This window comes from Corythoichthys intestinalis, chromosome 7 (genome assembly GCF_030265065.1).
Source record: "Corythoichthys intestinalis isolate RoL2023-P3 chromosome 7, ASM3026506v1, whole genome shotgun sequence".
In the NCBI taxonomy this organism is placed as follows: domain Eukaryota; kingdom Metazoa; phylum Chordata; class Actinopteri; order Syngnathiformes; family Syngnathidae; genus Corythoichthys; species Corythoichthys intestinalis.
The window spans coordinates 57652638-57678362 of NC_080401.1; the positions used below are offsets into that span (position 1 = coordinate 57652638).

The window sequence follows — 25725 nt, forward strand, 5'->3', positions numbered from 1 at the left end:
CGGAGAGGCTATCCAGATGTTTGAAGTTGTACTTTTTTGGAGACAATATCAAGTTAAGTTTGGAAGGTTGTTTGAGACTTACCCGAGTGTGCGTGCGTATGTGCATCTTCAGACCGTCGTTCTTGCTGAAGGCTTTGTCGCAGTAGGGACACTGGTAGGGACGCTCCCCTGAGGGAACAGAACCAGAAGGTTATGGACTTGAGACGGTGAAAGAAGTAGTGTTGGGTCGATACTTGTATAGGTACCAATAAAATGACTCAGAAATAACATGACAATGCTGCATTAATTAATTTTTAAGCTGTAATTAACTCGATTAAAAATTTTAATCGTTTGACAGCCCGAGTTAAAATATTTCAGGCCCCCCAACTCGGCCTGCAAGTTATGAAGCAGTAGCACCCCCGGGCGACTCAAGGGGCACATTAATACTCATTGCACCGGGACCTGTTCACATGTATTCCGCCACCCCTAGCGCGTACAGTAATTTCCTCTGGAGTTTTAGTGCACTACAAACTACCACAGCTATTGCCATTATTTCTACCAACATGAATCCAAATTTAAAACAAAGACATTGCATAACCAGCAGAAAGTGCAGAGAGAAGAACAGCCGTCTTTAATTAGGTCATCCAGAAACAACTGCTGGAAACGTGCGTCTGCTTTATCTCCGTGTGATCTCCAAAACCGACTTGACCCGGCTACCGGCGGAGCACGAGCGTTTGCTTTCTGAACCCTACGTACTCTACGCTGCCCGGCCAGCGTTTGTGTTGGCCCGCGAAAAAAGTCCCGGCTCAACGTTCCTCGCGCTTCGGGGAGCAATTCAGAGTGAAAAGCAACTGCGCACCCCCACTGAAAAAACAAAAAGAACACCCCCCTTTTTGACTGATCTCCATCTGAGCTCGAATGATGACAAAGGGGAAGTGACAGGCTGTCAGTCAAAGGCCTCGCGGACACATGGATCTATTTTAGCGCGCGCTTGATCCGCTTGCACCGCACTTGATTGCCGATCTTTAAAAAAGAAAAGAAGCATGAGGTCACTATTTATGAGCCATGAAAAGTTTTCGACAGGATCCACTCCAAACCATCCCGGATTCACGTTTTATTGCATTGTGAGGATTGGCCAGAGTCAAGCGTATGTGACACTAATGTATCAGAAAGGCTTTATAAATGCAATAAATGTCAGCAACATGGATTTTAAAGCATACTTTAAAGATGACCTCCCGCGGGATTCGGGCTTCAAAATTTGAAAAATAACGTTGCTGATTTTATGCGACATATTCATCAATAACACCGGTCCGCACATAATTTATTGTGTTCATATACTTTTTCTTATGTAATTTTGAGGCGCTAAAGACATAGCTAAAGAAACATCTAGCATTATCCAGGGACAACATGACATGTGGTGGACTGCATTGCTGCCAAAGTGTTTCAATTAGAGATGTCCGATCACGTCATTTTCAAAGTATCGGAATCGGCAAAAAAAATATCGGACATGCCTTTTTTTAATATACAGTGCCTTGCAAAAGTATTCGGCCCCCTTGAACCTTGTAACCTTTCGCCACATTTCAGGCTTCAAACATAAAGATATAAAATTTTAATTTTTTGTCAAGAATCAACAACAAGTGGGACACAATCGTGAAGTGGAACAAAATTTATTGGATAATTTAAACTTTTTTAACAAATAAAAAACTGAAAAGTGGGGCGTGCAATATTATTCGGCCCCCTTGCGTTAATACTTTGTAGCGCCACCTTTTGCTCCAATTACAGCTGCAAGTCGCTTGAGGTATGTTTCTATCAGTTTTGCACATCGAGAGACTGACATTCTTGCCCATTCTTCCTTGCAAAACAGCTCGAGCTCAGTGAGGTTGGATGGAGAGTGTTTGTGAACAGCAGTCTTCAGCTCTTTCCACAGATTCTCCATTGGATTCAGGTTTGGACTTTGACTTGGCCATTCTAACACTTGGATACGTTTATTTTTTAACCATTCCATTGTAGATTTGGCTTTATGTTTTGGATCATTGTCCTGTTGGAAGATAAATCTCCGTCCCAGTCTCAGGTCTTGTGCAGATACCAACAGGTTTTCTTCCAGAATGTTCCTGTATTTGGCTGCATCCATCTTCCCGTCAATTTTAACCATCTTCCCTGTCCCTGCTGAAGAAAAGCAGGCCCAAACCATGATGCTGCCACCACCATGTTTGACAGTGGGGATGGTGTGTTCAGGGTGATGAGCTGTGTTGCTTTTACGCCAAACATATCGTTTTGCATTGTGGCCAAAAAGTTCAATTTTGGTTTCATCTGACCAGAGCACCTTCCTCCACATGTTTGGTGTGTCTCCCAGGTGGCTTGTGCCAAACTTTAAACGAGATTTTTTATGGATATCTTTGAGGAATGGCTGTCTTCTTGCCACTCTTCCATAAAGGCCAGATTTGTGCAGTGGACGACTGATTGTTGTCCTATGGACAGACTCACCCACCTCAGCTGTAGATCTCTGCAGTTCATCCAGAGTGATCATGGGCCTCTTGGCTGCATCTCTGATCAGTTTTCTCCTTGTTTGAGAAGAAAGTTTGGAAAGACGGCCGGGTTTGGTAGATTTGCAGTGGTCTGATGCTCCTTCCATTTCAATATGATGGCTTGCACAGTACTACTTGAGATGTTTAAAGCTTGGGAAATCTTTTTGTATCCAAATCCGGCTTTAAACTTCTCCACAACAGTATCTCGGACCTGCCTGGTGTGTTCCTTGGTTTTCATAATGCTCTCTGCACTTTAAACAGAACCCTGAGACTATCACAGAGCAGCTGCATTTATACGGAGACTTGATTACACACAAGTGGATTCTATTTATCATCATCGGTCATTTAGGACAACATTGGATCATTCAGAGATCCTCACTGAACTTCTGGAGTGAGTTTGCTGCACTGAAAGTAAAGGGGCCGAATAATATTGCACGCCCCACTTTTCAGTTTTTTATTTGTTAAAAAAGTTTAAATTATCCAATAAATGTTGTTCCACTTCACGATTGTGTCCCACTTGTTGTTGATTCTTGACAAAAAAAATTTAATTTCATATCTTTATGTTTGAAGCCTGAAATGTGGCGAAAGGTTGCAAGATTCAAGGGGACCGAATACTTTTGCAAGGCACTGTATATATATTAGGGCTGTCAAAATTATCGCGTTAACGGGCGGTAATTAATTTTTTTAATTAATCACGTTAAAATATTTGACGCAATTAACGCAGATTACCCGCTCAGACAGATTTAAATGACGGTACAGTAAAACACCACTTGTTAATTGGGTTTTGTGGAGTTTTGCCGCCCTCTGCTGGCGCTTGGGTGCAACTGATTTTATAGGCTTCAACCACCCATGAGCATTGTGTAAGTAATTATTGACATCAACAATGGCGGGCTACTAGTTTATTTTTTGATTGAAAATTTTACAAATTTCATTAAAACGAAAACATTAAGAGGGGTTTTAATATAAAATTTCTATAAATTGGACTAAAATTTTTCTTTTAAGAACTACAAGTCTTTCTATCCATGGATTGCTTTAACAGAATGTTAATAATGTTAATGCCATCTTGTTGATTTATTGTTTTAATAAACAAATACAGTCCTTATGTACCGTATGTTGAATGTATATATCCATCTTGTGTCTTATCTTTCCATTCCAACAATAATTTACAGAAAAATATGGCATATTTTATAGATGGTTTGAATTGCGATTAATTGCGATTAATTACAATTAATTAATTTTTAAGCTGTAATTAACTCGATTAAAAATTTTAATCGTCTGGCAGCCCTGATATATATTTTTTAATTAAATCGTTTTCTAACTTTCTAACTTTAATCGTTTTCTATTTAACGTTACAGACATAATGTGTTACACTCTTCCATAGTCTTTAGTTTAAGCTTAAGGTAGGGTTATCAAATTTATCGCGTTAACGGCGAGAATTAATATTTTTTTACATTTATCACGTTACAATATTTAACGCAATTAACGCATGCGCTGCACGACCCACTCACGCATTGTCGCGTTCAATCTATAATGGTGCCGTTTTACCCATACAGTATATAAAGTTAAAAGGCAGCGTAAAATGAGTAGAGTGAATTTTGGCAGCCTTTGGAGCCTTTTATCAAACGGCTAAAGCCTTACAATCCCTCTCCCAACGATTAGAATAATCGTGGGAAGCAATGTGGGGAAGAGAGGTAATAGTTGATCTTTTTCTTAACACCCTGCGTTATTTCCCAACGCAGAGAAGATATATCAATTGGTACCACGACGCACAGTCATAGTTGCACTTCCCATCATGCATTTGGGCAGAAGTTAAATGGCTACAGTATCATTTACTGAAAGCTCAACAAATACACTAGATGGCAATATTTAGTCACAATATACAAGTCACATTTATCCTTTAAGAATTACAAGTCTTTCTATCCGTGGATCCCTCTCACAGAAAGAATGTTAATAATGTAAATGCCATCTTGAGGATTTACTGTCATAATAAACAAATACAATACTTATGTACTGTATGTTGAATGTATATATTCGTCCGAGTTTTATTTATTTTTTTCTCAATGCATTGCCAAAATGTATATGATCGGGAAAAATTATCGGGAATGATTGGAATTGAATCGGGAGCAAAAAAAGCAATCGGATCGGGAAATACTCAAACTAAAACGATCGTGATCAGATCGGGAGCAAAAAAAAAAACATGATCGGAACAACCCTAGTTTTTAGTGTTTCTTCTTTAAAATAAATCCAGTAATTGAAAAGCCAGCACAACCTTCCTAATTGGACTTTAATGAACCAATAAAACCAGCTTGAACGACACTGTCATCATCTCGGTAGCGTCTTGTCTGCTTAGCTGTGAGAAAAACCGAGAACCCATTATATATTGTTTTCCCCGTGACGCCTCTGGCTTTAATCAGCGCCTCTGCGTGGCTTGTCCCTGAGCGACCGCAGCTAATTAACCTCGGATGAAGCGCTTGCTTGCCTTTGCAACAATTAGCCACCGACGGGAGATGAAAATGATATAGTTATCCGCTGTCGAGAATATGTATCGGGAAGTCACGGAGGTCCGAAAATACATATTCAGCATTGTTTTCATCAACAATGATTTCCTCGACAGAAAGTTTATTCGTCACGAGACGATAACGTGCTAAAATGTGTCTTGGGAGAGTAAAACATAACGAGACGGCTGCCGGTTTTCGTCAGACGAGACGAAAATACGCCATAGTTTTCATCATTCGTTCACAACGCGCGACATTTTATTGTACAGTGGGGAGAACAAGTATTTGATACACTGCCGATTTTGCTGGTTTTCCCACTTGCAAAGCATGTAGAGTTCTGTAATTTGTATCATAAGTTCTCTTCAACTGTGAGGGATGGAATCGACTGCAAAAAAAAAAAAAACAGAAAATCACGTTGTATAATTTTTAAATAATAAAATTTGCATTTAATTGCATGAAATACAGTTGTGGTCAAAAGTTTACATACACTTGTGAAGAACATAATGTCATGGCTCTCTTGAGTTTCCAGTTATTTCTACAACTCTGATTTTTCTCCGATAGAGTGATTGGAATAGATACTTTTTAGTCACAAAAAACATTCATGAAGTTTGGTTCTTTTATGACTATTATGGGTTAAGAGAAAAAGTGATCAAATCTGCTGGGTCAAAAATATACATACATGGATCTGAAAAAGCGAATCATGGACTTGAACAAGTCAGGAAAGTCACTTGGAGCCATTTCAAAGCAGCTGCAGGTCCCAAGAGCAACAGTGCAAACAATTGTTTGTAAGTATAAAGTGCATGGCACTGTTTTGTCACTGCCACGATCAGGCAGAAAACGCAAGCTATCACCTGCTGCTGAGAGAAAATTGGTCAGGAGGGTGAAGATTCAACCGAGAATCACCAAAAAGCAGATCTGCCAAGAATTACAAGCTGCTGGAACACAGGTGTCAGTGCCCACAGTCAAGCGCGTTTTGCATCTCCATGGACTGAGAGGCCGCCGTGCAAGAAGGAAGCCCTTGCTCCAAAAGCGGCACCTTAAGGCTCGACTGAAGTTTGCTGCTGATCACATGGACAAAGATAAGACCTTCTAGAGGAAAGTTCTGTGGTCAGACGAAACAAAAATCCAGCTGTTTGGCCACAATACCCAGCAATATGTTTGGAGGAGAAAAGGTGAGGCCTTTAACCCCAAGTACACCATGCCTACCGTCAAGCACGGTGGTGGTAGTATTATGCTGTGGGGCTGTTTTGCTGCCAATGGAACTGGTGCTTTACAGAGAGTAAATGGGATAATGAAGAAGGAGGATTACCTTCAAATTCTTCAAGATAACCTAACGTCATCAGCCCGAAGATTGGGTCTTGGGCACAGTTGGGTGTTCCAACAGAACAATGACCCCAAACACACATCAAAAGTGGTAATGGAATGGCTAAATCAGGCTAGAATTAAGGTTTTCGAATGGCCTTCCCAAAGCCCTGACTTAAACGCCATTAAGAACTTGTGGACAATGCTGAAGAAACAAGTCCATGTCAGAAAGCCATCAAATTTTACTGAACTGCACCTATAGACCCTACCCACCGACGTCACAAAATCACGTGCTCACTGTATGGTTCCGCTCCCTTGTCCGTCATTTTGTGTCTGTATTATCAATGGTCTCAATTGATCGAGTAATTTATAATGCATTTCATGGAAGACCCGGTGCTTTCGGATGCCGTAAACTCACTTGATGCGTTGCATAAAAGGCGTTATGTGGAAAAGCTTCAGTTTATCCATTCGCCAGATCCATATTTGATGCCTAAATCGATGTTTTTCGACCCGCTGTCTCCGCCGTATTTGCCTGACATCTGCTAGCTAGCCTGATATGTACAACTATCTTGTCCACACAAAATCTGCCTATTCTCACGAAAGTTTGAAAAACTTTAAGAGCTTGGAGGCTTATAAATACTTCGTTGCTGGTTGGGTGAAACAGGTCCTCGTCCACGAAAATTTGGCAGGAATCTATCTTGTGCTTGGAAAGGTGAGTTACGAAATTTTCAATTCAAAATCTTTTGTTATTGCTAACATCCACTGTCAAGTCTAATATATTTCCTGTCGTTTGTCAATGGAGTTAGGGCTTTTAATGTTTATATGGTTTAGCGATAGCACTCTCACTACATACATACGTGTATGTTGTCGGCGATTAGCCTAGCAGCCCAAAACCCTCTAAATATATATTAAATGCATCTTACCAGATATAAAATGACTACTACATAATCTGTGGTAATGGTTTGGAGCCCAGTTTTCTCGTCGAATTGCAGCAGCCCATCTCGCTCTCTTCTCTCCGGGTCTCTCGGAATCCGGTAGAACTTCAAGTCTCTCCGTCTTCTCCGTCTATCTTCTCTGTTATTGCAACCGACCGCCACACACGCCTTCACCATTTTGATTATTAATGTTAACGAGCAGAAAAACACGTCGTAAATAGGAGGAATGTACGTAGCCGTAACAGGGAAACATGATGTGTTGACGGACAATTGGGCGGCACCAGTCAGGAGGAAGGAGTTGTGACGTCACGTGGGTAGGGTCTATTCTGTCAAGAGGAGTGGTCAAAAATTCAACTAGAAGCTTGCCAGAAGCTTGTGGATGGCTACCAAAAGCGCCTAATTGAAGTGAAAATGGCCAAGGGACATGTTACCAAATATTAGCGCTGCTGTACGTATATTTTTGACCCAGCAGATTTGATCACTTTTTTCTGTTCACCCATAATAAAGTCATAAAAGAACCAAACTTCATGAATGGTTTTTGTGACAAAGAAGTATCTGTTCCAATCACCCCATCAGAGAAAAATCAGAGTTGTAGAAATAACTGGAAACGCAAGAGAGCCATGACATTATGTTCTTCACAAGTGTATGTAAACTTTTGACCACAACTGTAAGTATTTGATACATCACAAAAATCGAACTTAATATTTGGTACAGAAAACTTTCTTTGCTATTACAGATACCAAACATTTCCTGTAGTCCTTGACAAGGTTTGCACACACTGCAGCAGGGATTTTGGCCCACTCCTCCATGCAGATCTTCTCCAGAGCCTTCAGGTTTCGGTGCTGCTGCCGGGCAACACGGACTTTCAGCTCCCTCCATAGATTTTTTTTTGAATGAATGAATGATTGTCATTGTCATCATCAACAGAATCATTGACAGTTACTGAATGTGGGACAGTTTGGCCAGAAAGGAAAAACATTGACACAGACTATGGAATAATTTGCCCGAAAAAGACGATGACAGACAAAGGAAAACGGGAAAAAAGCAAATGCTTATCGATACCCGTCCCCATTTTCTATCGGGTTCAGATCTGGTGACTGGCTAGGCCACTCCAGGACCTTAAGATGCTTCTTACGGAGCCACTCTTTAGTTGCCTTGGCAATGTGCTTTGGGTCGTTGTCATGCTGGAAGACCCAGCCACGACCCATCTTCAGGGCTCTCACTGAAGGAAGGGGGTTGTCAGCCAAGATCTGGCGATACATAGCCCCATCCATCCTCCCCTCAATACTGTGCAGTCATCCTGTACCCTTGGCAGAGAAGCAGCCCCAAAAAAAGATGTTTCGTCCTCCATGTTTCACGGTTGGGATGGTGTTCTTGGGGTTGTACTCCTCCTTCTTTTTCCTCCAAACACGACGAGCCGAGTTTAGACCAAAAAGTTCAATTTTAGTCTTATCCGACCACATGACCTTCTCCCATTGCTCCTCTGGATCATCCAGATGGTCAGCGGCAAACTTCAGACGTGTCTGGACATGCACTGGCTTCAGCAGCGGGACCTTGTAGGATTTTAATCCATGACGGCGTAATGTGTTTCCGATGGTTTTCTTCGAGACTGTGGTTCCAGCTCTCTTCAGGTCATTGACCAGGTCCTGCCGTGTAGTTCTGGGCTGATCCCTCACCTTCCTCATGGTCAGTGATGCCCCACGAGGTGAGATCTTGCATGGAGCCCCAGAACGAGGCAGATTGACCGTCAACTTGAACTTCTTCCATTTTCTAATAATCGCTCCAACAGTTGTTACCTTCTCACCAAGCTGCTTGCTTATTTTCCTGTAGCCCATCCCAGCCTTGTGCAGGTCTATTATTTTATCCCTGATGTCCTTACACAGCTCTTTGGTCTTGGCCATTGTGGAGAGGTTGGAGTTTGTTTGTTTGAGCATGTGGACAGGTGTCTTCTATACCGGTAACAAGTTCAAACAAGTGCAGTTACTTCCGGTAATGAGTGGAGAACAGGAGGGGTTCTTAAAAAAGAACTAAGAGCAGAAATATTTACTAGTTGGTAATGTATCAAATACTTATTTCATGCAGTTAAATACAAATGTATTATTTTAAAATTATACAATGTGATTTTCTGGATTTTTGTATTAGATTCCGTCCCTCACAGTTGAAGAGAACTTATGATTCAAATTACGGACCTCTACATGGCTTGCAAGTGGGAAAACCAACAAAATCGGCAGTGTGTCAAATACTTGTTCTCCCCAGTGTATGTGTAGTTAGCCTACATCGTAGCAGCTTCCCCCAAACACTGTTACCGGTGTCCTCTCCAGACTTTTTTGTTTTAAGCACAAGGTAAGATTTGTTTTCTCATCTTGGCAAGTGAAAATATGCAATGTTGCTTTAGCCTTTGAAGGGATGTGTAGAGTGATCATGACACACACAAAATAAGCTAACTTTTTTTTTTTTTTTTTTTTAATGCATTCATAATTTAGCTTATAGGAACAGTGGGGAGAACAAGTATTTGATACACTGCCGATTTTTCTGGTTTTCCCATTTGCAAGCCATGTAGAGATCTGTAATTTGTATCATAAGTTCTCTTCAACTGTGAGGGACGGAATCTAATACAAAAATCCAAAAAATCACGTATAATTTTTAAATAATAAATTTGTATTTAACTGCATGAAATAAGTATTTGATACATTACCAACTAGTAAATATTTTGGCTCTTAGTTCTTTTTTTAAGAACCCCTCCTGTTCTCCACTCATCACCGGAAATAACTGCACCTGTTTGAACTTGTTACCTGTATAAAAGACACCTGTTCACATGCTCAAACAAACAAACTCCAACCTCTCCACAATGGCCAAGACCAAAGAGCTGTGTAAGGACATCAAGGATAAAATAATAGACCTGCACAAGGCTGGGATGGGCTACAGGAAAATAAGCGAGCAGCTTGGTGAGAAGGTAACAACTGTTGGAGCGATTATTAGAAATGGAAGAAGTTCAAGTTGACGGTCAATCTGCCTCGTTCTGGGCCTCCATGCAAGATCTCACCTCGTGGGGCATCACTGATCATGAGGAAGGTGAGGGATCAGCCCAGAACTACACGGCAGGACCTGGTCAATGACCTGAAGAGAGCTGGAACCACAGTCTCAAAGAAAACCATCGGAAACACATTACGCCGTCATGGAATAAAATCCTACAAGGTCCCGCTGCTGAAGCCAGTGCATGTCCAGACACGTCTGAAGTTTGCCGCTGACCATCTGGATGATCCAGAGGAGCAATGGGAGAAGGTCATGTGGTCGGATGAGACTAAAATTGAACTTTTTGGTCTAAACTCGGCTCGTCGTGTTTGGAGGAAAAAGAAGGATGAGTACAACCCCAAGAACACCATCCCAACCGTGAAACATGGAGGACGAAACATCTTTTTTTGGGGCTGCTTCTCTGCCAAGGGTACAGGATGACTGCACAGTATTGAGGGGAGGATGGATGGGGCTATGTATCGCCAGATCTTGGCTGACAACCTCCTTCCTTCAGTGAGAGCCCTGAAGATGGGTCGTGGCTGGGTCTTCCAGCATGACAACGACCCAAAGCACATTGCCAAGGCAACTAAAGAGTGGCTCCGTAAGAAGCATCTTAAGATCCTGGAGTGGCCTAGCCAGTCACCAGATCTGAACCCGATAGAAAATCTATGGAGGGAGCTGAAAGTCCGTGTTGCCCGGCAGCAGCCCAGAAACCTGAAGGCTCTGGAGAAGATCTGCATGGAGGAGTGGGCCAAAATCCCTGCTGCAGTGTGTGCAAACCTTGTCAAGGACTACAGGAAACGTTTGGTATCTGTAATAGCAAACAAAGGTTTCTGTACCAAATATTAAATTGGATTTTTGTGATGTATCAAATACTTATTTCATGCAGTTAAATACAAATGTATTATTTAAAAATTATACAATGTGATTTTTGTATAAGATTCTGTCCCTCACAGTTGAAGAGAACTTATGATACAAATTACAGACCTCTACATGGCTTGCAAGTGGGAAAACCAGCAAAATCTGCAGTGTATCAAATACTTGTTCTCCCCACTGTATATGTAGCCTATTTTTGAGGGAATATGTGTCTGAACCATTTGTTAAGAGCATTGTTAAAAAGTTCGGGTTTTATAGCATTTAAACTAGCGGACATTTGCTACGTAAGTTAGCCAATTGTTCTTTTGTTGTACATAAATTCTCATTTATTTTTTATACCATTTAAGGCTCAGCTCAAGTCATTTAATTTTTCATGTTCCTTATCCGATTACTCGATTATTCGAACTAATGGTTCATCGATTAATCGACTACTAAAATAATCAATGCAACAGCCCTAGTGTATTATCATCATCAAGTTGGCGTTGTCCTTGTAGATGCTACAATTTGTGCTTGTTATGTCAATGTTCCTTCGAAATTGTTGGAAATCTTTATTTTTTTGGACTAAAGCTTTTTAAAACACATTTCGAAATGACTAAAACAAGTTAATATAGTAAGAGAAATTTGTGTGTAAGCGTTTTGTTTAAGTTTTAAGGTAATTAGCAATGTTTCATATGGGAAACCTTAGGTTGACAAGGTATGTCATAATGAAAAGGTACCGCTGTAATCGAGTAAAACTGCTTATTTGTCGGCTTAACCAACCATAACGGAAATACCATATACTATAAATACTGCAACGTATATCTGACTTTTGCTCTGATCTATTTTCAAACATTCCGCCAAGTCTGTCTTTCGTCTGGCGGGTCGGAGAACTAGGCGATGTCACGAAACGCGGGATGCTGGCGCGCGAACCCGATGGCACGCCGCGACACGCCCCGAAATCCCCCTTGTTTTGTTGACAAACAGGGAAATGTGAAAGTCAGATGTGTTTTGAAAGTAAACCCAATGCCTTGTGTAGCGTGTGTATGTGTGTGTGTGGTATCGGGTCGAGTCCTGGGGAAGGCATTAGCGTTCTAATAGCGACGGCGCGCGCTACGCCAGCGTACGCTGCGGCTTTGGACGGCAGCCCGCGCCAGAGCTGCTGGCTATTGTCCGATAATGTGCGCCACAGACGTCCACGCCCGGACAGCTAAACGTAAAATGGCTTTTTATTTTAGGGAATATGTTGAATGATGTTGATTTAAAGTACCGTAATTTTCGGACTATAAGCCGCTACTTTTTTCCTTCCATTTGAATCCTGCGGCTTATCGTCCAGTGCGGCTTATTTGTTGATTTATTTTTGGGTTAATAGGTAACACTTTATTTCACAGCGGTGTCATAACACTGTCATAAAACCGTCATATTTAATGAAATGACACGATCATGGGCCTCACTAAATGCTCATGTTATAGAATAGAATAGAATAGAATAGAATAGAATAGAATAGAATAGAATAGAATAGAATAGAATAGAAAATGTCATCCGGCAAATTATGTCACTAACTCCATTTATGTCCAGCTTGGATCTTTTACATCCATTCAAAAGTGAGATAATTTTCCGGATAACACTAAATGACATATGTTATAAGCATTCATTAATGCCCAGGACAGTGTCATGTCATAATTATGATTGTCTTATGACAGTCTTATGGCACCACTGTCAAATAAAGTGTTACCAAATACCATTACAAGCAAGTAATGAAACAACTGGAACAGAAACTGAAGAAATAATTAGCACATAACATTAATTGTAATTCTGTAGCGCTGCAATGCATGCTAGGAGGCATGTTGGACAACAACAGTGTTGACAGTAGGTGGCAGCAGAGGTTGACTGTCTCCCACAAGGGAGCACTGATGGCCAAATGAAGCTTCTTGAAGCAATGACGCTTTGCAGCCAATTAGTTCAAAGCTTTATGGTGGTTTATTTGGTCTTTTGGCAGTCGTATGATGCCGCTGTCAAATAAAGTGTTACCGGTTAATATATTTTGCTGTAAATTTCCCATAATACAGTGAAGACAACTGAGGCTTATAGTCCAGTGCGGCTTATCTATGAACAAATTCCGTTTTCGTGCCAAATTTGGTGGGTAGCGGCTTATAGTCAGGTGCGCCTTATAGTGCGACAATTATGGTAATTACTTGCAGAAAATTTGTCAATAAATGACAGAACCGCCACCAAAATAATCAATAAAAATAAGATACATAGAAAAACTGGGAGGTGTTATTTATATATTTTTGAGAAACAGTTTATGTTTAAGTTATTAAAGTGCGATGGCAATTACCTTATTGGCCCGAATATAAGACGGTGTTTTTGCATTGAAATAAGACTGAAAAAGAGGGGGTCGTCTTATATTCGCGGTCTAGACATTATACCCATTCACGACACTAGATGGCGCCAGATATCATTAAAGCGATGTTCTGTCATGACAGATCTCAGCTACTCTCAAGTTTAACCAGTTTGCATTATTTTATTACAATGTTTTTCCTTATTCAGATTTGTTTCAAGACCAGAGTTAAAGTTAGACTTCACTTTGATGGTCAATGCAGTTATTGCAATTTTCTTCTTTTATCACAATAGATTGGTTTATTTTAGAGCTGTCAAACGATTAAAAATTTTAATCGAGTTAATTACAGCTTAAAAATTAATTAATCACAATTAATCGCAATTCAAACCATCTAAAAAATATGCCATATTTTTCTTATTGTTGAAATGGAAAGATAAGACACAAGACGGATGTGCACATTCAACAATTTATTTGTTTATTATAACAATAAATCAACAAGATGGCATTAACATTATTAACATTCTGTTAAAGCGATCCATGTATGGAAAGACTTGTAGTTCTTAAAAGATAAATGTTTGTACAAGTTATAGAAACGTTATATTAAAACTCCTCTTAATGTTTTCGTTTTAATAAAATTTGTAAAAATTTTCAATCAAAAAATAAACTAGTAGCCCGCCATTGTTGAAGTCAATAATTACACAATGCTCATGGGTGCTGAAGCCCATAAAATCAGTCGCACCCAAGCGCCAGCAGAGGGCGACAAAACTCCAAAAAACACAAGTAACAAGTGGACATTTGCACTGTGCTGTCATTTTAATCTGTTTGAGCGGGGCACGTACATTAATTACGTCAAATATTTTAACGTAATTAATTGAAAAAATTAATTACCGCCTGTTAACGCGATAATTTTGACAGTCCTAGTTTACATATTTAAATGTTCAGATATTAAGATTTGAATGAGGCAAAATAACATGCTTTTTATCTCAAATTTATTGTTATAATCATTTGTTTCGGATGTACTGTAACTATTTTCTGTCTAAAAATTAATTTGGTGTTCAAAAAGTCTTTTTCCAAACTTGAGTCTTGAAAAAGACGGGGTCGTCTTATAATCAGGGCCGTCTTATATTCGGGCCAATACGGTAAATATTTTTTTTAGGAAAGTGTAAAAGAAATTCAAAGAATTAATGTCCCAAAGTTACACAATTTTTTTCCCATTCATTTACGAATGTGACTGCACTTAAGTTTACATTAGGGCTGTCAAACGATTAAAATCGTTAATCGTAATTAATCGCAATTCAAACCATCTATAAAATATGCCATATTTTTCTTTAAATTATTGTTGGAAACGAAAGATAAGACACAAGATGGATAAATACATTCAACATACGGTACATAAGTACTGTATTTGTTTATTAAAACAATAAATCAACAAGATGGCATTAACATTATTAACATTCTGTTAAAGCGATCCATGTATGGAAAGACTTGTAGTTCTTAAAAGATAAATGTTTGTACAAGTTATAGAAACGTTATATTAAAACTCCTCTTAATGTTTTCGTTTTAATAAAATTTGTAAAAATTTTCAATCAAAGAATAAACTAGTAGCCCGCCATTGTTGATGTCAATAATTACACAATGCTCATGGGTGCTGAAGCCCATAAAATCAGTCGCACCCAAGCGCCAGCAGAGGGTGACAAAACTCCAAAAAACACAAGTAACAAGTGGACATTTGCACTGTGCTGTCATTTTAATCTGTTTGAGCGGGGCACGTACATTAATTACGTCAAATATTTTAACGTGATTAATTGAAAAAATTAATTACCGCCTGTTAACGCGATAATTTTGACAGCCCTCGTTTACATATTTAAATGTTCAGATATTAAGATTTGAATGAGGCAAAATAACATGCTTTTTATCTCAAATATATTGTTATAATCATTTGTTTCGGATGTACTGTAACTATTTTCTGTCTAAAAATTAATTTGGTGTTCAAAAAGTCTTTTTCCAAACTTGAGTCTTGAAAAAGACTGGGTCGTCTTATAATCAGGGCCGTCTTATATTCGGGCCAATACGGTAAATCTTTTTTTTAGGAAATTGTAAAAGAAATTCAAAGAATTAATTTTTGGTTTGTTTGGTTTTGGGTTTTGTTTTTTTTTCCCCATAATGTCGGTTGTTGGTTTAGATGCGTTACCTCTACCGCCCCCTGGAGTGAAGGAGTTCTAACTCGGACATGGATTTTCTTTTTCTGTTTTTTTTTTTTTTTTTTTAATTTTAATCTTTTTTAATTCTAGTTATTGACTTCACGATCAGTTGACGGAACACGGGGGTTGAGGCCGATCTGTAGGGGGCCTATTTTCAAAAACTTCAAGTTTTTCAAGTTCAAGTTCAAATATTTTCAAAACCAAAGCCACTAGGGACCTAAAACAGGCTCCTCCCTTGCATATATGAGTCTCCATGAGCAGAGTCATCAAAGAATTCAAAGTCGTTCCCTAATAAAATCGGGATTAATCATTTTTTATATAAGTATGACAAAACTTAAAGTGGCTATTCATTTCTCGAATTTTACCTAGATGCGCAAAAATCACCAAATGCAGAGATAATTACTATATTTTCAGGATCAATAGCAATATTTAACATATATAAGTTTTTGCCCTAAATAACGACTCATGTAACACAAAAACGGCATTTGTTCCTAGATTAGCCGCACCGGACTATTAGCTGCAACTGTCTTCGCTGTATTATGGGATGTTTACACCAACCGGTAACACTTTATTTGTCAGCGGCATCATAAGATGTCATAAGACCAAATGAACCAGCATGAAGCTTTGAACCAATTGGCTACAAAGCTCCATTGCTTCAAGAAGCTTCATTTGGCCATTACTGTTCCCTTGGGGGAGACAATCAACCTCCTCTTCCATCTGCTGTCAACACTGTTGTCGTCCAACATGCCTCCTAGCATGCATTGCAGCGCTACAGAGGTAAAAACCAATCAAAATTCATGTTCTGTGCTAAAATTTCTTCAGTTACTGTTCCAGTTGTTTCATTAATTGCTCGTTCTGGTATTTGGTAACACTTTATTTGACAGTGGCACCATAAAACTGTCATTGGACCAAGCTAAAGTTACTCTATTGTGTATAGATACAAAATCCAACATAGCGGCTGTCACAAAACAAGGAGCTTTTTAAGTTGAAAGTTCTTGTAAATAATTGCGTAAATTCCGAAATTCCTATAGATACGAATGTAAAACAGTATAGATTATGAGCAGATATCCCTCGTTATACGTAAATATTTCAAGCTAAAGTTACGCTATTGTGTATTGATACAAAATCCGACGTAACGACCGTCACAAAACAAAGAGCTTTTTAAGTTGAAAGTTCTTTTAAATAAATGCGTAAATGCCAGAATTTCTATAGATATTAGCGTAAAACAGTCTAGATTCTGGGCAGATATCATTCACTTTACGTAAATATTTCAAGCTAAAGTTATGCTATTGTGTATGGATACAAAATCCGACGTAACGGCCGTCACAAAACAAAGAGCTTTTTAAGTTGAAAGTTCTTTTAAATAAATGCGTAAATGCCAGAATTTCTATAGATATTGGCGTAAAACAGTCTAGATTCTGGGCAGATATAATTCATTTTACGTAAATATTTTAAGCTTAGGTTACGCAAATTTTTCTCCCATTCATTTCAATGTTTCAAAGTGCATGAATGGTGCTATTTAATATAATAATTACCTTGACTCCTCGACCAAATCACTCTTGAGACACTCCTGCCTGCTTGCATGCAGTAAAACTTTCGTCCTTTTCCATCTAAATCTGGCGTTTGAACGCAGCCTGTCTTTGAGTTTATAGCAGTGAAAGCTGCACGACGCTCTGGCTGGCCCAGCACCCTACAGGAAGGCGTGGCGCAATGTCTGTAGGAGCTGTCTCGTCAACTGATGGTGAAGTCTATGTTCTAATCTTCATTGTTTCTTACAACATGCCTAAAACAACATCAATTAAACTGCGAAGGTAATTGAAAAAAGTGACGTTTATCCGATGAATCAATTAATCGTTTAATTCATCATCAGATTAATTAATTATAAAAAATATTCGTTAGTTATTGCCCTAACCATTACACTCTTATTTCCTATTTACCTCTATTCATAACCCAGAGATCAAGAATCACACCTCGCTTTTCACCCTCTCCAGTAAGCAGCTATTTACTTTCCAGCATTTTCCGCGGGTCTGCTCAGCAGATGTCGCGGCCTGTTGTTACGGAGAACGCTTTTGGAACATCAGGGACTGAAAGACATTAGCGCCGTCTGTCACGATTAATCCTCCGGCTTCCTCCGCTTGAGCCGCGCACGGTCCGCTGTCCTCCTCCGATTGCCGACGGGGTGTCCGCCCGGGAAATACGATATCGCGGATAAGAGATTGACTTTGAAGCGGCCACGAGGAATGCCCGACAACTTTTTTCAACTTGACCTTCGCGCCTCGACAAGCGCCTCCACTTCCGATAACGCCTCTCACACCCTAGCACGTGGGAAGTATCCGTATCGGATCGTCGAGATACTCGCGTGTCCGGTTTCGGATGCATTCTGGGCTAAACAGGCAACCATTCATGAGCGCGCTTACATGGTCAGTTTGACTTCAATCTACAGTAAGATGCTAGTTTTTAGAACATGCACTTTACGATTCAGAAGTAAAACAATATACATTGCAAACAAGTAAATGAAATGTTTAAAATGGTAAAAAAAAATTAAATTTAAAAAAGGTGAATTAAAAGGTTTATGTTGGCAAAAAAAAAATCTATAAAAAAGGTAAATAAAAGACCTATTGCAAACTGAATAAAAAATAGAAAAAAATGGAAATAAAAAATTCAAAAAACTTAAATAAAACATTTGTAACAGGATTTTAAAGAATTAAAAATCATATTATTTTTTTTAAAAAATTAAATGTTACAATAACTATGAACAAAAATACATAAAAAGTAATTAAAAGCTTTATAACTGGCTAAAAGTAATACAAATACAGAAACATAAATAAATATCATTCTAAAAATAAATTAATATATTTTAAAAAATGAAAATAAAAGCTTTTACATGCCCCCCCAAAAAAATCTATAAAAAGTAAAAATGGTAAATAAAAGACCTAATACAATTTAAAATAAATAAATAAATAAATAAATAAAAAGCACAGCTAAAAAATGGAAATAAAAAAATAATTCAAAAAAGTTTAATAATTTCAATAAAACATTAGGAACAGGATAAAAAAAAAAAAAAAATCAAATCAAATAAAGTTGAAAATAAAAATTAAAAATGTGAATAACAGATTTATGTTGCTTAAAAATGCGAATTTAAATAAAGGTAAATAAAGGAATAGAAATAGAAATACAGAAACATTAATAAATATCATTTTGAAAATAAATAAATTTTAAAAATGAAAATGAAAGCTTTTTAAAAGGAGAAAAAAAAACTATAATAAGGTAAATGGTAATTAAAAGCCCGATTACAAAATTTTTAAAAAGCACCGGAAAAAAAAAAAAAAACACCCAAAAAATAATTTAAAAATAAATAAATAATTTAGATAAAACATGTAGTAGTAGTAACATGATTTTAAAAAATGTAAAAATCAAATAAAATAATTAAAAAAAAAAAAAAAAAAAAAAATGTGAATAATAGCTTTATGCTGCTTAAAAAATATGAACAAAATACATAAAAAGGTAAATAAAAGCTTTATAACTGGCTAAAAGAAATAGAAATACAGAAAAATAAATATCATTCCAAATATAAATTCATAAATTTAAAAAATATGAAAATAAAAGCTTTTTAATAGGCAAAAATAAAATAAACACCGGCAACCCGTAGCGACGGCCCTGGCTGTCAGTAATGTGAAAAAGACGACCTCCAGCTGATTGAAATACCTCATAAACGGCCAGCGAAAGCCTCATCTTGTTTGTCTTCCTGCTGAACAGGAACCGGTCGCCGCTGATTATTTATCTTCATTGCTTTATTCGACTTTGGAAAGGATTCCTGGGAGCTTTCCTCTCCCTCAGCGCAATACAATTAAACATTAGCAAGCGCGATGAAAGAGAGGTGGTAGAAGTACGTAATGCAAGCACAAGTAAAAATTCTTGTGTACAAATCCATCCATCCATCATCTACTTCTTAATTCAAGGTCGGGCAGCAACTTTAGCAGGGAAGCCCAGACTTCCCTCTCCCCATCCATTTCATGCCTCCTGGACGCCTCCCTGGAGAAGTGTTATGGGCATGTCCCACTGGCGAGATCCCAAGGCCTTCCCAGGCCAGCCGAGAGATCGTCTCTTCAGCATGTCCTGGGTCGTCCACGGGGCCTCCCGCCAGTGGGACATGCCCGGAACACCTCTCCAGGGAGGCGTCCAGGGGGCATCCGAACCAGATGCCAGTGCCACCTCAAATGGCTCCTCTCAACGCGGAAGAGTAGCGGCTCGACACCGAGTCTCTCCCAGATGACCAAGCGTCTCACCCTATCTCTAAGGGAGAGCCTAGATACCCTGCAGAGGAAACTCATTTCAGCCGCTTGTATCCGGGATCTTGTTCTTTCGGTCACGACCCACAGCACGTGACCTTAGGTGAGGGTAAGACCGTAGACCAACTGGTAAATCCAGTCTTCACCATTACGGACCGATGCAATCTGCATCATCGCAGACGCTAGACCGATCTGCCTGTCGATCTCCCACTCCCTCATACCCTCACTTGTGAACAAGACCCCAAGATACTTGAACTCCTCCACTTGGGGCAGGATCTCATCCCGACCCCTTCACACTCGGCTGTGAACCACTCCAGTATACAAAGTATATAGAATTTAAAATGTACAGGGATTCCTCGGTTTACGATGTCCTAGTAGACCTTCGACTTTACGACGCCTATGCCTCAGTCTGACATTAGCCGCCGCGATGAGTGACCGGTGGTAGAACTACTTAAATGGATAAAGAAGTACAAAGTACATAGAATTTAAAAAGTACAAGTAGTCCGTGGATTGAAATCTTCCAGTCGAGTTTAGAATTAAATTTAAAATCCTCCTTCTTACATTTAAGACCATTAATGGTTTGGGGCCATCTTATCTCACAGATGCTCTGGTTCCATACCGCCCCAACAGAACACTCCGTTCTCAGAATGCAGGTCTACTGGTAGTTCCCAGGGTTTCTAAAAGTACAGTAGGCGCTAGAGCCTACCAAGCTCCTGTCTTATGGAATCAGCTTCCAGCTAGTACTAAAGAAACCGACACAGTCTGTACATTTAAGATTAAACTAAAAATGTTCCTATTCGACAAAGCTTATGGTCAGGCTAGTTGAAATCGGACAAGACTCACAGTTCAGTCCAAGCTGCACTAGAAGCTACAGTTGCGGTCAAAAGTTTACATACACTTGTGAAGAACATAATGTCATGGCTCTCTTGAGTTTCCAGTTATTTCTACAACTCTGATTTTTCTCCGATAGAGTGATTGGAACAGATACTTCTTTGTCACAAAAAACATTCATGAAGTTTGGTTCTTTTATGACTTTATTACGGGTTAACAGAAAAAGTGATCAAATCTGCTGGGTCAAAAATATACATACATGGATCTGAAAAAGCGAATCATTGACTTGAACAAGTCAGGAAAGTCACTTGGAGCCATTTCAAAGCAGCTGCAGGTCCCAAGAGCAACAGTGCAAACAATTGTTTGTACGTATAAAGTGCTACTCTTACTCTGGAACACCGTGTGTGTTAGGAGTGGGAACCTCTTGGTACCTCACGATACGATACGGTTTGCGATACAAAGCTCACGATAACGATGATCTGACGATATGGCGAAACATTGGTCAGGAAATCCTTCTAGGATATTCTAAAAACAACTAATAAACAGAAAAACACGCTTCTGCTGTGAATTGGAATGAGTTTATCACTAGTTGACGCCCAATCCATTTGAACTGGGAGGGTGGCAGCGAATGAAGATTCGTTCATTCGCTGCCATCCCTCCCACTTCAAACGGATTGAACGTCTATGGCCGTCAGTAGCAGCCAATGCCAGGCAATGAGGTCATTTTGGGCCATTTACGGTCATTTACCTGTTGATTTTCAGTTACTTCCTGTTGATTTTGGGGTATTTTATGGGTCACTTCCTGTTCATTTTGTGTTACAGAACAGGAAGCGACCTGGGAATCACCCAAATGAATAGGCAGTAACTCAAACTCAACACGAAATGACCTGAAAATGCCCTAAAATGAACAGCAAGTGACCTACAGTGCCTTGCAAAAGTATTCGGCCCCCTTGAACCTTGCAACCTTTCACCACATTTCAGGCTTCAAACATAAAGATATAAAATTTTAATTTTTTGTCAAGAATCAACAACAAGTGGGACACAATCGTGAAGTGGAACAACATTTATTGGATAATTTAAACTTTTTTAACAAATAAAAAACTGAAAAGTGGGGCGTGCAATATTATTCGGCCCCCTTGCGTTAATACTTTGTAGCGCCACCTTTTGCTCCAATTACAGCTGCAAGTCACTTGGGGTATGTTTCTATCAGTTTTGCACATCGAGAGACTGACATTCTTGCCCATTCTTCCTTGCAAAACAGCTCGAGCTCAGTGAGGTTGGATGGAGAGTGTTTGTGAACAGCAGTCTTCAGCTCTTTCCACAGATTCTCCATTGGATTCAGGTCTGGACTTTGACTTGGCCATTCTAACACCTGGATACGTTTATTTTTGAACCATTCCATTGTAGATTTGGCTTTATGTTTTGGATCATTGTCCTGTTGGAAGATAAATCTCCGTCCCAGTCTCAGGTCTTGTGCAGATACCAGCAGGTTTTCTTCCAGAATGTTCCTGTATTTGGCTGCATCCATCTTCCCGTCAATTTTAACCATCTTCCCTGTCCCTGCTGAAGAAAAGCAGGCCCAAACCATGATGCTGCCACCACCATGTTTGACAGTGGGGATGGTGTGTTCAGGGTGATGAGCTGTGTTGCTTTTACGCCAAACATATCGTTTTGCATTGTGGCCAAAAAGTTCAATTTTGGTTTCATCTGACCAGAGCACCTTCTTCCACATGTTTGGTGTGTCTCCCAGGTGGCTTGTGGCAAACTTTAAACGAGACTTTTTATGGATATCTTTGAGAAATGGCTTTCTTCTTGCCACTCTTCCATAAAGGCCAGATTTGTGCAGTGTTTGTGATTGTTGTCCTATGGACAGACTCTACCACCTCAGCTGTAGATCTCTGCAGTTCATCCAGAGTGATCATGGGCCTCTTGGCTGCATCTCTGATCAGTTTTCTCCTTGTTTGAGAAGAAAGTTTGGAAGGACGGCCGGGTCTTGGTAGATTTGCAGTGGTCTGATGCTCCTTCCATTTCAATATGATGGCTTGCACAGTGCTCCTTGAGATGTTTAAAGCTTGGGAAATCTTTTTGTATCCAAATCCGGCTTTAAACTTCTCCACAACAGTATCTCGGACCTTCCTGGTGTGTTCCTTGGTTTTCATAATGCTCTCTGCACTTTAAACAGAACCCTGAGACTATCACAGAGCAGGTGCATTTATACGGAGACTTGATTACACACAGGTGGATTCTATTTATCATCATCGGTCATTTAGGACAACATTGGATCATTCAGAGATCCTCACTGAACTTCTGGAGTGAGTTTGCTGCACTGAAAGTAAAGGGGCCGAATAATATTGCACGCCCCACTTTTCAGTTTTTTATTTGTTAAAAAAGTTTAAATTATCCAATAAATGTTGTTCCACTTCACGATTGTGTCCCACTTGTTGTTGATTCTTGACAAAAAAATTAAATTTCATATCTTTATGTTTGAAGCCTGAAATGTGGCGAAAGGTTGCAAGATTCAAGGGGGCCGAATACTTTTGCAAGTATTGAATATCAGAGAGCATTTTGAATTTTTTTTTTTTTTTTTTTTCCTCAATAGTGTTAATTATTTTCTGGCCTTTTTCTGTGAAGAACTCAGAGAGGGTTATTTGGTTATTATCTATTTGATTAATAGTGTTATTTTTATTAATTATAATTATATTATTATTTTTATTTTATTTACTTTTGTTCCGTGAAATATCCAGAAAGGGTTATTTGATTGTGGCATTCTGAAAAACAATAATTTTTTACATTTAGGCACTCCTGCAATCGTCACACATTTTCTGCCAATATATACCAATATTTTTTATTTCTATTACAAAAATGTTTCAGTAAAATGTTAAATTCTTGTGCATTAGCCACTTATTGCCACAGTTGATATTGAGGCTGTGGGCCTCTTTTGACCTTGTTGTGAGTTTTTAAGGTTGTGACTTCTGATTAAACAAACTCAATGCCAATCAAAACGTTTGTTCTTCTTTTTCCCCAAATTAGAATCGATAAGAGAATCGATAAAGAATCGAATCGTGAATCAACATCGATAATGGAATTGGAATCGTAAAAATCCTATCAATTCCCATCCCTAATTATTTTCTACACGAAAAATGGACCAAGCCGACGGGAGTATCATCGAAGAGCAAGTCTCGTCAAGACATTATTGTGATTGCCAAATGGCAAGGTCGCCGATTGAAAAAAAAAATGGAAGAACCACCGAGACGTGTGTGTTCGGAATTGAGTGGCCACACAAAGCGGTGACCCAGTCGGCCAAAAACTGCCAACTTTTTATCACTTTATGTCGTATTTTTGGTTGGTGCACTTCATCATTTATTGTGTACATATGTTTGCTGTGAGTCTGTGACTTATTTACGTGTCACACTTCAAGTATATGAAGAATAAAGCACAGATTTGGTGTTAAAAGAGTTGTTTTGATCTTTAATTTTCAATAACAGACAGTTCACACACGATACATCATTACTGAGAGTGCCTCGGTGCTTTTTATGATAATGTTAAAATCAAGGCTCCCAACGCAGTTTGGGAAGTTCCATAGACGCCAGAAATCTGCTATGGCTTCCCACTGGCGGGTTGTAGGACACGGCAAACAAATCGGGCTGGAGGGCTTTGCAGACCTTGAACACAGTGCTCGACGCCAGTTTGAAGCTAGCCGCCACAGCTAGCTCTCTCCACCCGAGTCTAAAACTCTCTGTGCGGCATCAAAATTCGGCCAGATCGCCTCGAAACCGTCTTCTGCGTCGTCTGCACCTCAACATTTGTATGTTCAATATTTATTCAGTGTTGATGAGCAGAATATTTACTTTCAAGAGTTCCATCTTGCGTTGTTTATTTTCTCTCCGACTAGCGGAAGTCAACAAGCATGCCCCAAAACTGTACAAGCATAACACCACATCCCTCTAGTGGCTTGGCGGTGAATTACAGAGCAACGCATTCCCTCACCGCAGAACTATCGAATGACGCCGTAGTCGCTGCGCCGTCACCGCAACTTGGGAGTATAACTCAGGCTTTAGAGTTAACTGAGACACTATTATGCTGGAAGATTTTGGTAGCAACTTGATGGTTCCTTTTTTTTTTTTTTTTTAAAAACAAAAAACCATTGACACCTTTTTAAAATGATATCTCGATTCTTGCAGGAGCATATCAATAACCTTTTGGGATACAAAGTATCACAATATATCACCATTTCGATATTTTGTCACACCCTTAATGTGTGTGCACGGTAAAAGCGCAAACAATATAAGCAATGCCTAGTACTGGAAACCCAGCATCAAGACAAAATCTCCTTTGAGTAGAATTCTGTCTTTAAGTAATGCAGTATTTGTACTTTGTTACTCTCTCCCACTGATGAGAGAACCGGATCAAGCCAAGCATACATGAAAAATGCAGAGCCGTAAATCTCTGAGTCGCGGCTGTATATTTAGCTTGGATTTAGTTTCCCCATAATGCTGTTTGATCACGCTGAAGTCAAACAAATTAGCCGAGCCGCCCCGCTATGAGATCACCAACAAGCCGTAAAATGCCAGCTGTCAAAAAAGCGCTGGCCGGAGCATGTCGGCGACCTTGTGGAACTCGGTAGGGGTGATGAATGTTTCTATCCTTTGGTTAATTTATTCTCCTGGCTACATCGAAACGCGCGAGGGCGGATTTTCCCAGAGTTTTGGTGTGAGTGGACGCCAACGCGGTCAACAAGCAAGATGGGGAAGATGGAGGTCGTAACTCAAGTGGCACTGTGACATCACTGGAAATTCTCCTTGGGGTACAGTTGGCGGCGAACCCGTTTGAACAAATTCATGATTCCCGGCACGCTAAAAAATGGCCACGTGTTAGAATGGCTATAATTAGTTCACGAAATCCTGATGAGCATGTTTCTGTGCCGTTGACGGCGCTAGGCGTCCAGTTGATTGTACGTCTAATGA

General features: G+C 39.5%; 1 protein-coding gene across 1 annotated transcript in view; it reads right to left on the minus strand.

The window, feature by feature from the left end:
- The window catches only part of prdm5 (PR domain containing 5), a 105200-nt gene that overhangs the window by 18329 nt on the left and 61146 nt on the right, over window positions 1-25725 (minus strand). Inside the window, exon 14 of the mRNA XM_057840218.1 lies at window positions 83-168. Coding sequence (XP_057696201.1) covers window positions 83-168 — 86 coding nt within the window. The remainder of the gene's footprint in view (window positions 1-82; window positions 169-25725) is intronic.